The sequence below is a fragment of the Lucilia sericata genome, unplaced genomic scaffold (assembly GCF_015586225.1).
Source record: "Lucilia sericata isolate MDLA Ls3-8-SP2 unplaced genomic scaffold, ASM1558622v1 Contig000071F_arrow, whole genome shotgun sequence".
In the NCBI taxonomy this organism is placed as follows: Eukaryota; Metazoa; Arthropoda; class Insecta; order Diptera; family Calliphoridae; genus Lucilia; species Lucilia sericata.
The window spans coordinates 95,441-114,256 of NW_023994105.1; the positions used below are offsets into that span (position 1 = coordinate 95,441).

Genomic DNA, 18,816 nt, shown 5'->3' on the forward strand with positions numbered 1-18,816 from the left:
AAGGGTATATATAAGTTTGTCATTCTGTTTGTAATTTCCAGAATATAGTTTTCCGAGTCTATAAAGTATATATGTATGTATATTCTGAACCCTTATAGATAGCGGAGTCGATTAAGCCATGTCCGTCTGTCTGTTGAAATCAGTTTTCTGAAGACCCCAGATATCTTCGGGATCCAAATCTTCAATAATTCTGTCAGACAAACAAAAATCCAAGACAACCTCAGAAAATTTCATCAAAAAAGACAATGTTTTGCATGCTTTGATAAACACGCAACAACAACACTGCTTATTGGAAAAAGATTTATATTTGGATGTATGTTGGTTTCACTGCGTTGTGTATTTTGTTTTTTTGTGTATTTTCCCAGTAAACAATTTTTTCAGACATGTCTGATGTCAGAAATTTTCTGAAATAACATTTATACATTATCAGAATTTTTAACTTTTCTTTAGACATTTTACCAGAGACTGAAAATAACGGGTCCACTTTGTTTTTATAAGGTTAATTGATGTGATCACCATTTATAATTGCGTTTTTCAGTTTATCACTGAGAGAAAACTTTATGACAGTTTTTTTGATAAGTGGTTCAGAGAAACCGAAAAGAAAAACAAAATAACTCGCTACAATTGATTTTTATTTTGTAAACATTTTTGAAAAGGTCTGCTTATGATTTTTATTTTTAAAAGCAAGACAATAAATCGCAAATGTAAATACACAATTAGGACACATACACACATACTATCTTCAGAAATCATAGCAAACAACAACAATATACTCTCCCACTCTCATATAAGCAAGAGAAAAAAGGAATACAAAAACCCAGTGCTCAGCCAAAAACATAAGTAACAAAACAAATGTAGTAAAGGTTATACTAAACCATTTAAGTAAAAATCATTTTATAACTGTTATTCTGAGTGATTTATTTTAAAAAACAAAAATAAATCACAATTCATTCACTTTGGTTATGTGGCCCAGTTATTTTCAGTCTCTGCATTTTACAGAAGAATCGGCAAACTGTTTGTTAGACTTTTCTGCACATTTTCTGAAGAATTAAACGATTAACATCAGACTTGTCTGCATATTGTCAAAAGGGAATTTCAATGTTGCGACAATTATGAGACTAATCTGCACATTGGCGGAGGACAATTTGTTTTTTTATTCCTATATTATTTTTTTAGACATAAAGGAGAATAGTCTGTACATTTTCTGAAGTAAAATATAAAATGGCTTAAAAATTATATCCGATAAATCTGCACATAATCTGGAGAGAATGGTTTTTGTAACTTCGTCAGACAATTAAGCGAATAATATAAATTTCTTTTGTATATTTAACAGAATAGTCTGCACATTTTCAGATATTTTTTGCTCGGTCATTTTGTTCCCATTTCCAGTACTTTTGTAAGAAAACTTTGCGACAACTCTGCACATTATCTGAAGGAAATTTTGTTTTTTTAATAAAAATCATGCACAAACCTGTTTATATTTTGAAATTTGTCAACTGTACTTTAAAGGGGAATTTAATTTTTATTTTCTCAGTTGGTCTTTGGAAATCAAGTAAACAACATCTGCATATATGATGATTATTGCTTAAATTTCTTTAAACTTTGTTAGTACATAAAAATTAGAAAAAAAATACATAATTTTTTATTGTTTCGTATATAATATGTAAGTAGTATGAATTAATTTTATTAATTTTAAAATTAATCTATAAGTTTCTATTATTTATTTATGCACCCTTAAGAAGTCATATGTAAATAATGGAAGCTTATAAATTATTATTAAAATTAATAAAATTAATCCTATATATATATATATATATATATATATATATATATATATATATATATAGGATTAATTATATATATAGGATTAATTTTATTAATTTTAATAATAATTTATAAGCTTCCATTATTTACATATGACTTCTTAAGGGTGCATAAATAAATAATAGAAACTTATAGATTAATTTTAAAATTAATAAAATTAATTCATACTAATTAAATATATAAAAAAAATATATATATATATATATATATATATATATATATATATATATATATATATATATATATATATATATATATATATATATATATATATATATATATATATATATATATATATATATATATACATTTATCCGACATCTATCAGACTTTCTTATACTTGATCAGACTTTTGTACGAACTGTCGGACATTTTATCAGACATTTATCCGACATCTATCAGACTTTCTTATATTTGATCAAACTTCAGACATTTGTCCGACTTCAATCAGATTTGTCGAAAATTCCTTCAGAATTTCATCAGGAATTTACGTCAGATTTCGTACCGAATTCTGACCAACAACTCTGTACATTTTTCAGAATTTCCTCAGACAAAAAGTTCCGATTACCGAGCAACCTTTCATACGATTTTCGTAACGAATTCGAACGGAATTCGGATACGAAATCGGCAACTTGTGCAGACTGTCGGTACGAATTCGGCAAAAATTGTTTAGTGGTTGTTTGGTATGTTTTGTTTTTTTTTTGTATTTTGTTTCGTATGTTTGTATGTCTGTTAATTTCATTGCGGTTTGTATTTTTGTTTTTGTGTTTTATTTAGCCTTGTTGTTGTTTCTGATAATGTTAGAGTCGGGGAAATGAAATAAATTGAAATTTTATAAAATTAATAATTTTTTACATACATATGTACACTATGGTGAAGGGTATATAAGATTCGACAAAGGTGAGTATAGACTTTTTGTTTTATTTTACATTTTCAAACAACTCACACATGTATACAAATATTAATGAGTGTGATGAGAAGACTTGACATATTTAAGTATTTGGCATTTGTTTATTTTACACTATTCACTTTACAAATATGTGCTAAAATAAAAAAAAACAATGTTTTAATTAATGTGTGCTTAAAATGAAAAAAAAAAAAAAATTGCTTCTCATTTCCAAATGTGAACATAAAAAACAGAAATTGCTAATTTCATTCATGATTATTTATTACGAATGTATCAATTTAAATGTTCGTACATGAGTACGAAATTTAAAAAAGTGAAGAAAATTTAAAAAAGTGAAATTGTCAAAAACAAAAAAATGGCGCATATATATAGAGTTCATATTTTGCTGTGGTATATAATATTAAACTACTAAAAACTACTTTCTTCTTTAAAATCCTTGTCTTTTTTTGGATGTGGTAAAAAGTGTAAAATGTTTATTATTTTTAAATTTTGAACGAATTATTCTATCATTTCTATATAAGACTAGCTATACCCAGTGTGCTTTGCTACCCTAAAAGCAAAAAAAAAAAACCCACTTACACATGGGAGTTGCAACTCAAATTATTGTAAGTTCGCCAATTTTTCCGAACGCTAATAAGGATTTTAATGTAAGCTTTGAAAAATTTAAATAATATTGCATTGTATTTAATTCATATTCGAGGGGCCAATCTCCCCATTGAAAGTCCGCCCATTTTTCTCTAAATGTTCACATGAATGTCAAAGTTCTTCATGTAAAATTTTAAGATTCTAGCTTCTACAGTATCTCAGATATACAAATTTTTCTATATAATTCATATGGGGGTTCCAAGCCACCTCCTTTTTGAAAAATTTTAGGAATCTAGTACTATTAGTTTCTTAGATAAAATAGTTTGTTGTATTTAATTCATATGGGTGGTGTCGCTCCCCCCATTGGTAGTCCGCCTATTTACTACCCAAAATATTTACAAGGATGCTAAAGTTCTTCGTGCAAAATTTGAAGCTTTTAACTCTAATAGTTTCCAACATAAGCGAATTAGTGTATACTACACTATAGTCCTTCCGCCCATTTTGTTCAAAAATATTCTTATGGATTTCAAAGTTGTCCGTGAAAAATTTGAGGACTCTAATTGTACCAGTTTCCAAGATATATGACTTTTAATAGTTACTTAAAAAGTAGGCGTGGCACCTCGCTTACATGAAATTTTAAAATAAAAAGTAGCCTATAGTTCCTTCCAGATATACAGGAAGGTACACTTAAAATTTCAAGAAAATCGGTCCAGCCTTTTAGCCGTCTATAGACTTCAAACAAACAAACAAAATGATTTGTATCTTAAATAAAAGGTATTTAAGTCTACTTTGCTATGATATATGGAGTTTTTAAGTTTTTTTGCTCCGTTATGTATAAAAATTTGACATTGTAAAAAATAATAGAAACGATACACATCAGCCTCGATTCATAACTTGTTGAACTCAGTTGCGTTCATCGGACAAAACAAAATAGACAAAAAATTGCAATAAATCAATACATTGTATTACAACAATACAATCTTCAAAAATAAATGTTAAAAAAAACATTAAAAATTCCAATAGTCAAACCAGTTAAACAGATAAAAACAAGATCATAAAAAATAAAAATAAAAAACAACAAAATTAAAAGATCACATACCACTGACAATGGCAACGCAATGAGCGTTAATAACATTAATAAAAGAAAAAAACAACTGATAATGGATCAAATAACCACATGCGATCCACTCGGGTGAGTTTTCCCGTTTTTCCTACCGAGCGCATCCCCGGGTGGCAGATAGGGAGTGGTGATGGACCATCCTTCCTCCCCCAGTTTTAGTTTGAATCAAGCTGAGGGAGGGCAGATTGTCCACCACCTGGGAATATTATATTCCCCGCGGACCAAAAACTGAAAAAAAACAACATGGAAAATAAAAATAAAAAGATGAAAGTTACGGTGCAGGGCCTAAATAACCCAGTACCGGCGGCAAGTGTTGATCCACTCGCGAGTCACGTGTCGTCGTCATCCTGCAATCGTGAGCAAAATACTACTATGGAGGTGGGTACCTTGGCCTCCGTGGCGGACAATGCGTCAAGTGTACAGCATGCCATTAGCAAAAACATAGGTGTGAAAGAGAAGGATGTACTCGGAGAGAGCTCTAAGCTACCTCAGCCTTTAAATATAGGTAAGGGTTCCGACTCTGAATCCTCAGAAGATAATAACAACACCATTATAGCAAATCCCAAAAAGGATGAAGTAGGGCAAATGTTGAAACAGGTGAGTGATAGCATAGCTAAACTACCTATCACTAAGAAAAGACTATCTGGAGCACAGAGGAGGAAGCTGAAAAAGATGCTTCAGGAAATCATAGTTAGTCAATCCTACGACACTCCAAAGGAAAAATCGGACTCTCTCACAAGATCTGAGGCAAAGAGGATCAGGTCTCCCGAAGAGTTGACAACTGAGAATAAACCTAAGAAAAAAAAGAGCTCCCCGTCTTCTAATACACAGTCGAAGCCAAGCCATACTTCACTCAAAGGAACCTCAAGTCAGAATCCTGAGAGTAAGGGTGACAACGCCAAGATAGATATCCCGAAGACGACCACGTCGGCGAAATCAACCTCGAAGGTAAGGGTATCTCAAAAGAAACCCCGAAAAGCGAGGAAAGACAGGCTTGAAAGGCACCAGGAATCGACGGTATAAACAACACATGTTTAAAAGCACTTCCCAAAAAAGGATTAAAATTCCTAACAATTATTATTAACGCTTGTCTAAAACACTGTTATTTTCCTAAACAATTCAAAGAATCTAAAGTTATACCCATAAGTAAACCAAAGAAACCACCTGACTGTCCCGCTTCATACCCAACGATTAGCTTATTATCCTCGATCAGCAAAATTTTGGAAAAAATAATCAAAATTATGATAGTTAATTTTATCGAAGATAATAATATAATTCCACCTCAACAATTAGGTTTCCGAAAGGAACATAGTACTATTCATCCATTGATCAGAATAAGAAAAATAGTTAATGAAAACTTTAGCCACCAAAAATCTTCAGGCATGATATTACTAGATGTCAAAGCTGCCTTTGACTCTGTGTGGCATGACGGACTTATTTTTAAAGTGATTAATTTTGGTTTTCCTACGCGTCGCATAAAAATAACTAAAAGCTTTCTTACTCTAAGAAGCTTCAAAGTTCATATTGGTTCATTTTCTTCTGACTCTTTTAATATTACTGCAGGTTGTCCTCAAGGCTCTTGCTTATCTCCTATAATCTATAATATATATACTGCCGATTTCCCTCAATTAGATTAGTGCACCTTGTCAATCTTTGCTGACGACACAGCTATTCTTAGCTCCGAGTTATTAGCATCTGATGTAATAGCCAATCTTCAAAGAGCATTAATTGATCTGCATTGTTATTTTAGTAAATGGAAAATATAGCTAAATTCGGATAAAACACAAGCAATCTATTCTCACCTTCGTGAGAAGGGTATATATAAGTTTGTCATTCCGTTTGTAATGTCTATAATATAATTTTCCGACCCCATAAAGTATATATATTCTGGATCCTTATAGGTAGCGGAGTTGATTAAGCTATGTCCGTCTGTCTGTCCGTCTGTGTGTTTGTTGAAATCAGTTTTTAGAGGACCCCAGATAACGGCGAGATTCAAATCTTCAATAATTCTGTTAGACATGCTTTCAAGAAGATCGCTATTTAAAATCAGCAAAATCGGTCCATAAATACCGGAGATATGAGCAAAAATCCGAGACAACCTCTGAAAATTTCATAAAAAAGACAATTTTTTTCATGCTTTGATATAAGCAACAACAACACTGCTTATTCATTCCCCGACAGCCGGTTCTACGTACCGGAATGACCCGAATTATTCGGCCAAGGGCTGTCAACCCCAGCAACAACAATACAATTTTCGGCAGCGGAGCAACATCTTCCGGCATTGCTGCTCCGCATCCTATTGGTCGGTGCCGGAATTGAATTAAATCCCGGACCATGGTTCTGCACAGTTTGCCAGAACCGACTGCACTATATGTCAATCCAATTAAGGTGCAACTCTTGTTTGGGCTGGTGTCATCTCAGGAACTGCTACGGATTATCGAGAGTGGTCGGAAAATTTCGTCGCCCCATGCTGCTTACAACAACGGCGAGATTCATCAGCGTCGTTGACAACAACATCGTCATCTTCATACGCTACCCCTCCGCCCTCTCCCTTGCAATCACAACAACAGCAGCAGAAACAACAATTACCGTCGCCGCTAACACCCTCGATTGCACTCCGGAGACCTGGGATGATATCCATGTTGCAGTTCAACTGCAATGGCCTCCAAAACAAAATTTCAGAGATAACCCGATACATGCAGCACAACAACATCGTGGTCGCTGCTGTCCAGGACTCCTGGACCAGGAGACTAAACTGACGAACAATTCCAGTCTGCAAAGTTGTAACGGATACAACATTCTCCGAAAAGACCGCACCAGAAGTAACGGTGGGGGCATTGCTTTCATCATTCACAACACCGTGCAGTATAGAGCTCTTTCTCTCGATTCTAACTCCAGAGACCAATATCTTGAAGTTCAAGGTATTGCAGTTAGATCGGGAGAAACTGACTTAGAGCTCTATAACGTCTATATTCCGCCAGTAGCCAGCTGTCCAGCAGGCTACCGCCCCGACATCAGGACTTTGTTAGACGGTGATATGCGTCTTGTCCAAGGGGACTTCAACGCCCACAATCAGCTCTGGCACTCTTCTTTAGGGGAAGACCAGAGAGGTGCGTTGCTGGCGGAACAGATTGACGAGTCCACCTTCTGCACCCTGAATGATGATGCCCCCACGCGGATTATGGGTACCTGCGCTAGCTCGCCCGACATCATCATAGCGAGTGCTGGTTTGATCAAGTACGGAACATGGCGAGCCGTAGTTTCTCTGGGATCAGACCACTTACCCACAATCGTTTGTCTGGATCGACCTAACGATTTTATCGTCTCTGAACGCCGTCAATACGTAAACCAAAAGAAAGCAGAATGGCACGGCTTCAGAGAATTCACCGAACGCATCTTCAGTGATCTAAATGGCTAGATCACTTGAAGAACTGCAACCTGAGTTCGGGTGTTAGTAAGTTGTGGTCTACAGTTCGATCTCTCTCTAACCCGATGAAGAAGGATGACAGGGTCGCTATTAAGTTTGCAGATATCCCCATTTCCGACCCTGAAGGGTGCTCGCGCGCATTTTGCCGGCAATTCATTGAGCACCCTGAGAGAGACAAGGCGAAACGAAGTGTTGTTCGCAAACTTCACAACCTTCCAGTCACGGACATATCCATGCTGATGTTAAAACACCTTGGCGAGCGGGGAGTTGAGTACCTGACTATGGTTTTCAACAAGTCAGTGAGCAGCCTCGTAATACCCGAAGCCTGGAAAAAGGGTAGAGTCATTCCCATTTTAAAACCTGGGAAAGACGCGACAGAGGGACAATCATACAGGCCGATTTCCCTCCTATCACCAGTCGCGAAGACTCTTGAGGCGCTTCTCCTCCCCCAGCTGTCCAGCCACCTAACAGCAGCTCGTCACCAACATGGCTTCCGCAAAATGCACAGCACCACTACAGCATTAACCGCCATTGCCACTCAGATCTCACAAGGCTTATGGATATGGTATGGATAAAGAAACCTTGTTGGCTACATATAAAACGATTGGTCGGTCAGTGGTTAACTATGCTGCTCCAGTGTGGTCACCTTCGCTAAGTGATACCCAGTGGAGAAACATTCAAAACTGCCAAAATGCCGCTCTAAGGACTGTAACGGGCTGCCTACAAATTACCTCGGAACATCACCTGCACGAGGAAACGAAGGTCCTTCCAGTCAAGGAACACATGTCATGTTGACTAAACAGTTCCTCCTGGGATGTCATCGGAGAAGTCATCCCAATTTTAACATCATACAATTGGATACTCCCCCGAGGCATGTCAGGAAGGATCTTCGTATATACGAGGAAAACATATGCAGATATGTGCGGGATCCACTGGATCAGTCCTCGTATTCGGCAGCTTTGAACGACATTCATAGAGACGCCATAAATTGCGCGGTCGCAGGATACCGCATGAAGGTCATACTTGGAGGTCGCCCACCGCCCATAGCAGACACGGAAGAAAACCTGCCGCGGAAAACAAGAGTAGTTCTAGCACAACTAAGATAGGGATGGAGCAACAGACTCAATGCCTACTGGTCACGTATAGACCGTGCCGTCCCCAACGAATGTCCTGCATGTGGTCAGGGTCCTCATGACACCCACCACATATTCAACTGCTCAGCCAACCCTACTTCACTCTGTCCAATGGATTTATGGACGCATCCAGTTGAAGTAGCCCAATTTTTAGGCCTGGACATTGATGTAGAACCCCCCAACTAGATTATTGTATAGTTTTAGCTGTTACAACAACAACAACACTGCTTATTCGTTGAGTATTTCGTTTCATATGTTTGGATGGCTGTGTGTTTCATTGCCTTGTGTATATTGTTTTTGTTTCTTGGTGCATTCAGTTTCGTATGTTTGGATGTCTGTTGTTTTCTTTGCGTTGTGTATTTTGTTTTTGCTTTTTTGTATTTCGTTTCGTATGTTTCATTGCCTTGTGTATATTGTTTTTGTTTTTTGGTGTATTCAGTTTCGTATGTTTGGATGTCTGTTGGTTTCATTGCGTTGTGTATTTTGTTTTTGTTTTTTGTGTATTTCGTTTCATATGTTTGGATGTCTGTTGGTTTTACTGTCTTGTGTATTTTGTTTTTTTTTTGTGTGTTTATTTCGTTTAGCGTTGTTGTTGTTCGTTTTGTTATTGCTATGATAATGATATAAACGGGAAAATGAAATAAATTAAAATTTTATAGAATTGATATTTTTAAAATACACCGTGGTGAAGGGTATATAAGATTCAGCATAGCCGAATATAACACTCTTACTTGTTTTTTACCTCAGAACAACCTTATATTTAACAACTACTCTATACAGTGGGAAAGAACAGTTAAATACCTTGGAGTCATTTTAGATCCTAAGATGAAGTTCAACGATCATATATCATACATTATAAATAAGGTGAATGTACTGACACGAATACTATACCCCTTTATAAATAGAAATTCATAACTTAGCATAAATAACAAAAAATTGATACTAAAATCTATTTTTCATGCTGTAATTTTCTATGCAGCTCCTGTTTGGTCGACGAGTGCGAACTGTCATATTAAAAAAATACAAATATCTCAGAACAAATTGCTGAAGTTAATTTTTAATCTTCCGAGGTTTTATTCCACTGAGCGGCTCCATCGTCTGGCGGATATAGAATTAGTTAAGGACAGACTTACAAAGCTTAACGAAAACCTTAATATCAGATGCATAAATTCTGGTTATGACCATATCAATGAGTTAGCTCATCGTATGTAGTTAGGTATTAGAATTAGTAGTTTTTATATATATTTAAAAAAATGTTTAAATAGGGTTTTGCTTAATTTTTACCTCCAATTAAAAATTTTTTCAATGTATACGCAAAACTTTATAAATTAATGTACATAATTAAGTAGAAAAAGAAATCATTCTTGAACTCTTTATCATTAATAATAGAAATAAGAGAAATGTAAAATATTATATATCATGAATAAATTGAATTGAACTGAAACAATACACAGTATTACACTGGGGACACAAGCTTCGATTTCTTAAACTGCGTTTTGTATTTATTTTTAAAAGTTTTAACTATAAATGAAATTCTTAATATAAAAGTATACTTTTCTTAAATAAAAAGTTCAGATAGTGAAAGAAATGACATCTAATGGTTAAATTATCTAAAAAATTAGTTTTTGAGAAGATTTCGAGAAGGAAAAGTTTTGAATCCACTTATATATAACGACAATCCACCGATTTTTGGGCCAAATTTCGAGCAATATTTCGCTATTTTACAATTCGACCCGTTCTTGGTGGTTAAAAAGGGGCTTAAATATCAAAGTATATTTATGGACTGGTGAAATAATGCTAAAATAAATAAATAAATTTAACACAAAAAATTCACAAAATCTAAAAAATTTTAAAATTCAGTTTGAATTGTAGGTAGTTTACTGATACGTAAGTTTAGATAAAATGCACCCTATCATATAAAAACATCAGAAAGAATATTTTTGATAATTTTTTTCATAAAATAAACGTATTAGATTTTAGAAAAGATAATGAAATAAAAAACATATTTTATTTTCCTCATTTAAAATCATTTTGTTTTATTTTTTGCAATAGATCGTATTGGGTCTATATTCTAGTATTAATTCCCAAACAGTGCTATACCTAAATTTAAAATTAATTTTCGAATATCATTTACAATTAAAATGTTTAAAATAAGTACAAAAACGCCTTTTAAGAAATCTCAGCTCATGTCTCCAGTGTAATACTATGAATCGTTTCTATTATTTTTTCCAATGCTAAATATTTCAAATACCAATAAAATACTATGGAGCAAAAAATCTTATAAACTCTATATATCATAAGAAAGTAGGCTTAAATACCTTTTATTCAATATATAAAACATAAAATTCTAACGGATAATTTTTAAGAAAAAAATTTTCCACTACTGTATATATAGATATATATTAAAATAAAAAATAAAAATTAGCGGGTGGGTGGTCTCACCTTTCAAATAAAAAATCAATATAAAACCTCTATTCCTTTAGCCACAAAATATCATATTAACCTTTTAGAATGGAAAAAAAACTCTAAGAATTAAATAAGCATTTAATTTTCTCCATTTTCCTGACTTTGACATCGTCTCAAAACAAATCTCAAATTAAAGTATTGAAAATTAACTATAAAATTACGCAGAAAGTGAAATTTAAAAAAAAAAAATCGCCAAAAACAAAAAAAGGCGCAAATTTTTTTGTTCCGGAATATAGAGAGTTAATATTTTGCTGTGGTATATAACATTAAACTACTAAAAACTACTTTCTCCTTTAAAATCCTTGTCTTTTTTTGGAGGTGGCAAAAAAGTGTAAAACTTTTTTTTTTAAATTTTGAATGAATTATACTTTCATTTCTATATCAGATATATATTAAAACAGAAAATTACTTTGGCATCGTCTCAAAAGAAATCTCAACTTAAACTATTCACTATAATTATGCAGAATTTTGATGTCTATCGAACTGCATACTCAGTTTTTTTAATTTATTTAAATTCATTTTTGCCTTTTTGGCCAGGTTTGCATGGTAAATGCGGCATAGCGCGACATAGGTTGACATATTTCTTCCAATTGTATTCATAGCTTCTAAACTATAATGTTTATCGGTGTTGCTATAGAACCCAATAATTATCGTTTCTCGTTTTTCAAACGGCAAAAAAGCATTGAACTCATGAAAGCCAAATTTATGTTCGATCTACAAAGGAAACGTTCCAAATTGGAAAACAGCAATAAATTTAAAAAAAATAAAAAAATTAAATTATTTTTCATTTTTAAAAATTAAGTTTTGGCCTGATGGTTTGGGGCAGAAGTCCGTGCAATAACGGAATGTGAATTTAATGGTGATGTTTGGCAATATAGTTAAATCTAAAACCGCATTGAACTGTGTAGATTGTCTTCTAATATAATAAGGACCCAGATGGTAAGTATAACAATTTAAGTTGTGAGTCTATTATGTATCTCGGTTGCCAGTTGACAAAATGATGTGGAAACTGGACGTTTTTTAAGCAATAGCTTGGAAACTTTATAAATATTGAATGTTTTATTCAATAATAATTTTAGTTCAATGAGCTTTTGGTTGACCTGAACTATTTATGGACTGTAATCATTCTCTTATTTTGAAGCTGGCAATGCAACTTAAGTTCGGTTGCTATACATAATCGACCCATTGATATTTCGCTGCCAATTTTTGCTTACCTGCGTATTGTTGTAAGTAAAACCTCAATTCTAGTAATTTTTTTATCGGACACATTTTTTTCACGACCTATTTTTATAAATGTAACTGATTTGTTAGTAAGACATATATGGTAACTTCCAAAAATATTTTGTTGTTCAGCTATTCCTTTCTTTTGTATTACGGCTTGCCAGACATAATCTGAAATTAAAAAAGAAATAATCTAATCAACATGTTATATTCATATCTTTGAATAATCGTATAATTTTAGTGTTTAGTTTTAGTCAAAATTAGAGTTTCCAATTTCCCGCATATTTTCCAATTCTGGGAATTGACACCAAATTATCTGCAATATTTTAAAAATTGTCTGTATCATTAGACGTGGAAAAATTATATTTAATTTTTACAGAATAAAATTTAATTTATTTTACACATTGTATGAAAATTTTCTAAAAAAATTTTCGTAATAAAACAACTTTCTATTCTCAAATAAGCAATTGAAATAGTAATTACACAGACCATCGATGAAAAAAACTTGTTAAATAATTTTCACTAATCCCAGTGTTATTTGGTGTCCTGATTCCGAATTTGGAAATAAAAAAGTCGTACCACCCACCAACTTTCCACATTTTCATCTTTTAGGCCTGCTGACTATATACTTGAGGACCAAATATAAAATTCTGTAATATTACAGAAGTTGCGAATAGCGGCTGTCTCTGCATCTAAACTTATACTTACAGTTATAGAAATGGATTCTGGAAAATTTTAGCGCGATAGGACCACAGTGGCATCAAGTGTAGCATAAACCATGTATCACTTATACCGACAGAATATTGAAGTGACAATTAAAAATAATATAATGTTACAGAATCGATAAAACAGTGAATAATTATTGTGTAGTACTGATCGTTGCTTTGTTTGTATGTAATTATTGCTTTCAATGTTCTGTCCAACTGTTACACTATTCATTGTATAGTGTATAATCGATAATCTTTTTAATGAAGAACACACTTCGGTTTACTGTTAGAGAACTGTCGCTTAACTCTAGCGAAGTACATCCAAATATAACTTTGTTTTAATTAAGAACCGTTCTATACGGCGATTCTGCCAGCCTAATATTTATAAAAAAAAAGGTCCTTTAGAGTGCTGTTGCAAAAAGGAAGCACCTAAAGGCATTTAATTTATTGCCATCTTAAGAGTCTTTTGGAGTGCCGCTAATTATAAAAAGGCACCCAAAAGCACTATTGTGGTTCCTGGCGGACACAGCCAAGTCTTCGCCAGAAGTCTGTACGGTTAAAAGTACAACAGGAAGCAACCACAGCATTTAATAATAATAATAATAATAATAATAATAATAATAATAATAATAATAATAATAATAATAATAATAATAATAATAATAATAATAATAATAATAATAATAATAATAATAATAATAATAACACTGTGCGACAGCAATTATTGGATTTGAACGGGACCATATACACATGAAACCTTATGTCATATATAGTAGAACTGCGTTTTTAGTTTTTCATTTTGTGATCTTTTCTCCTTTTTAAAGGACTTCAAAGTTTTAAGGATATAGAAATTTCTTAAAATTTATTTAAATAGTTCTGCTCATTAGTTTTTCTTTATATGGATATCAAATGAAAGGGGACAATTTCTAGAAGTAGATAATTTTTTTTATTTTTACTTTTCAGGACAAAAAGTTGTAAAAAAAGTCCTTTGAAAAATGTATCCTTTTATATCCTTGAGAATTTCCAATATATTTTTCTAAAAAAAATATATGTTGAAACCATGCATATACTTTATTAACACATGCTTAAATTTCGTTCTTATAGCTTTATAAGTTAAGCCTAAACAGAAAAAAACATATTGTAAAGTTCATTACAACAACAAATACGTTTATCGATACAGCAATTAAGCAATTAAGATTACAAAAATATTAGATAGTACTTTTTGGACTTGAACAAATCCACATACACATGAAACCGGAGATCGTATATAGTAAATCGGCGTTCTCAGTTTTTAATTTTCTGATCTTTTCTCCTTTTAAAGGAAATCAAAATTTTAAAGATGTAAAAATTTCTATTAATATTTATATACACATTTTTATTAATTAATGTTTGTCAAATAAAAGAAGACGGTCACCAGAAATGGAAACAATATTTTTTTAATTTTTCAGGACAACAAATTTCAAGGAAAATCCTTTAAACATTTTTTCTTTCTTTCTATCATGTCCCAGATAATTTTCCTACTAATTAAAAAAAAAGTTAAATATCTTATGTAACATCAAGCATCTAGTAGTTTTTAATTGACATGTCAGAATTCTTATAAATAATTTTTAATAAGTGGTCATTTTTAAAAAGTAATATGGAATGTCCTAATAAAAACATATTTTGTGATGTTTGTGGTTTATTTGTACCTTTTAATAAAGGAAAAAATGTAACAAAGGCTTTTGTGGATGAATATGAACAATATTTTTTATAAACATGGTTCCGAAGGCATGGTATATCAGAAGTTGTGTGTAATTATTGTTACAAGGGGTTACTACGATCTAAGCAGTTCCCAATAAAATATGTGTACCCAGTAATTTGGTTGAAGCGGAGTGAGCATTCGCGCGATTTGTGTTACTTTTGACGAAATCAGCCGATTACCATCAGGCTGAAGAATCAAGATAGGGAGAAAATCGTTTACCATAAATGTGATTCAGTGCAGCCCGCGGTACTACGTTCAACATCAAATCCAAAGGCTCCATCGGAAGAGGTTCGCACAATTCCATGTGATGACTTAGAATTACTGATTATCGGCTCTAGATCAAAACTTTATTCGGAATTTTTATCAATAGGAAATATGCTAGCCGATCCATCGCCGCATTTTATAACCCAAGCGGATTTTGATGATCTCGTGCGTGACACAAATATTTCGCAAAGAAGTGCTGAAGTATTTGGTTCCCGATTACAAAAATGGAAATTGGTTTCTGAAGATTTTCGGGTAACATCAGTCCGAAAGCGTTCAAACGAGCAATCATTTGACGCATGTTTCAAAGTGGATGACCAAACTGACATCACTTACGCAGATGATGTTGAAAAACTTTTCGAAACTATTGGCCATTCCTATGACCCAAATGAATGGCGCCTCTTTATAGATGGATCAACGAAGAGCCTCAAAGGTGTGTTGCTTCACGTAGGTAATGTGTATCCATCAGTGCCAATTATTTATGGTACAGATGTTAAAGAAAATTATGAAAATATAAGCGCTATTCTAAAATTAATAAATTATGACCGACATTGTTGGATGATTTGTTCTGACCTGAAAATAGTTGCCATTTTAATGGGTTTAAAAAAAAGGGTTTGCCAAACACCAATGTTTTTTGTGTCTTTGGGAAGGTCGGCGCAAAGATCTTCATTACACCGACCACAAATGGCAGCCTCGTATTGTTCATCAGCTTGGACAGGATAGCATTGAGAATATTCAGCTCGTGCCGTCATCAAAAATAATACTTCCACCGCTACACATTAAGTTGGGACTTATAAAAAATTTTGTTCGTGCACTAGACGTTGACAGTGCAGCTATGGTGCACTTGAAAAAAAATTTTCCCAAATTAAGCGAAGCAAAGATTGACGCCGGTAGGTTCGATTGCTAAATACTTATTGGTATACGCACAATTGGGACGAACGACCAATTTCGTCCAACACAACGAATTGCTTGACAATGATTCGTTGCGTATATTCGTCGATTGAAACACAATAAATCCTTCCGTATGGCGAATTGCTTTAAAATTTCTTATTTTTTCTTAATTTTCGCGGCACTTCCCGTAATATAAAATCACAACAAATAATATTTTCAACACATTTTTAAACAAACTACACGAAATTAATAAAAATTTATGAATTTTCAAATCTTTTTTTGTTTACATACTGATTGGTGTGACCATATATCTAAAACAAAAAATGTTTTATTTGAAAATTTTCTCAATATTTTTTATTTTCATATTAAAAGAAAATTATATTAATAAAAAATCGTGTTAACTTAATTTATATACCATAAACATAAAAGAAGCCACTACTTAAAACAAAAAATAACTTAATTTACAAAAAAGTTCTAAAACCGAAATGTAAAAGGGTCACCCTACACCAATTTATTCGTCGTTCGTCTGCGTATGAAATAGAAATAAACCTATCGCACAGTTCGTTACGGAAGACGAATTTCGTCATACGCATTGATTGTGCGTATTTTCATATAGTTTAGTGTGTTCTATATCTGACGACGAAAATTCGTTGCGAAAAATTCGTCGTTCGTCCCAATTGTGCGTATAGCATATATTATTGTATTACCCTAAGTAATCTTTTATACTTTAAGGTGTTTTTAATGGACCCCAACTAAAAAATTGTTAAATTGCAAGGAATTTCCAAACCTTCTATCACCTATTGAGAAAAATAGTTGGAGGAGTTTAGATGCCATAATAAAAAATTTCTTAGGTAATAGAAAATCTGAAAACTACAAAGAAATTGTCCGCAGTCTCGTTCGCAACTTCGGTTAAATGGGTGCGAATATGTCACTGAAAATACACTTCTTAGAAAGGCACCTAGATTTTTTCCCCGATAATTTGGATAATTTTACTGACGAACATGGGGAACGATTCCACCAGGACCTAGCAATTATTGAAAATTGATAAATACTGTTGGTCGATATTTCGAGATTCACATACTCCATAGAAGCGGCAGAGTAAACGTATTCATTTTCTCCATAATATATTTTTATATTTCTTCTTTCTTTCATATCTTTATTTAGTATTTAGTATAGCTTAAATATTTTTTTATTATATGAATTTAATTTTTTTTATAATAATTGTTCCTGCTGGTACTAATTGGGAATTTGTTAGAATTATACTAAAATATGAAGGAATAAAATTTAAGTAACTCTTTTGTTTCATTTCCAATGATTGTCTTTTTTATTTGATACACATATTGACAAACATTTATAAAAATATAAATTTGTACATCCTTGAAACTTTGAAGTCCTTTAAAAAGAAGAAAGGATCAGAAAATTAAAAACTGAGAACGCAGATTTACTATATACGATCTCCAGTTTCATGTGTATGTGGACTTGTTCAAGTCCAAAAAGTACTATCTAATATTTTTGTAATCTTAATTGCTGTATCGATAAAAGTATTTTTTTTAATGAACTTAATAATATGTTTTTTTTCTGTTTAGGATTAACTTATAAAGCTATAAGAACGAAATTTAAGCATGTGTTAAAGTATATGCATTGTTTCAACATATATTTTTTTTAGAAAAATATATTGGTAATTCTCAAGGATATAAAAGGATACATTTTTCGAAGGACATTTTTTACAACTTTTCGTCCTGAAAAGTAATAATAATAAATTGTATCTATTTCTGGAAAATGTTCTCTATCATTTCATATTCATACAAAGAAAAATGATTGAGCGGAACTTTGAAACTTTGAAGTCCTTTAAAAGGGAGAAAAGATCACAAAATGAAAAACTGAAAACGCAGTTCTACTATATATGATCTCAGGTTTCATATGTGTATAGCGTCGTTCAAGTCAAACAAAAAAATGTAAAATTGTATCACGGTGTAATAATAATATTAATAATACTAATAATAATAATAATAATAATAATAATAATAATAATAATAATAATAATAATAATAATAATAATAATAATAATTATAATAATGATAATAATAATAATAATAATAATAATAATAATAATAATAATAATAATAATAATAATAATAATAATAATAATAATAATAATAATAATAATAATAATAATAATAATAATAATAAGTATAGCTATATATATAGCATTAAAAAAAACAAGTAGGAGTGTTATATTCGGCTATTGCGAATCTTATATACCCACCATCAAATCATGTGCCATATATTTCAGGAGAGTCCAATAGTATATAAATCGATCCTTTTGTTATTTATTACCTCAATTTGCTCTTTTTCTCTAAATTTTAATATCGTATATAAACAGTTAGTATGAACGTTAGGGTGATAGTTAGTAGCAATGCATCACAATAGGTTTTTGTTATGATATATTTAATATAATTATTTAAATTATTATAATTTATGTATATAATTTTAGCTATATATAATTTTCAGCTATAAATATGTATAACAGTGG

At 32.1% G+C, this 18,816-nt stretch overlaps 1 protein-coding gene across 1 annotated transcript in view; it reads right to left on the bottom strand.

Annotated features, from left to right (window-relative positions):
- Positions 1-18,816, bottom strand: part of LOC119616426 (insulin receptor substrate 1) — a 244,219-nt gene that overhangs the window by 34,855 nt on the left and 190,548 nt on the right. Inside the window, exon 4 of the mRNA XM_037972757.1 lies at positions 12,677-12,854. Within this exon, the coding sequence (XP_037828685.1) occupies positions 12,677-12,854 (178 nt within the window). The remainder of the gene's footprint in view (positions 1-12,676; positions 12,855-18,816) is intronic.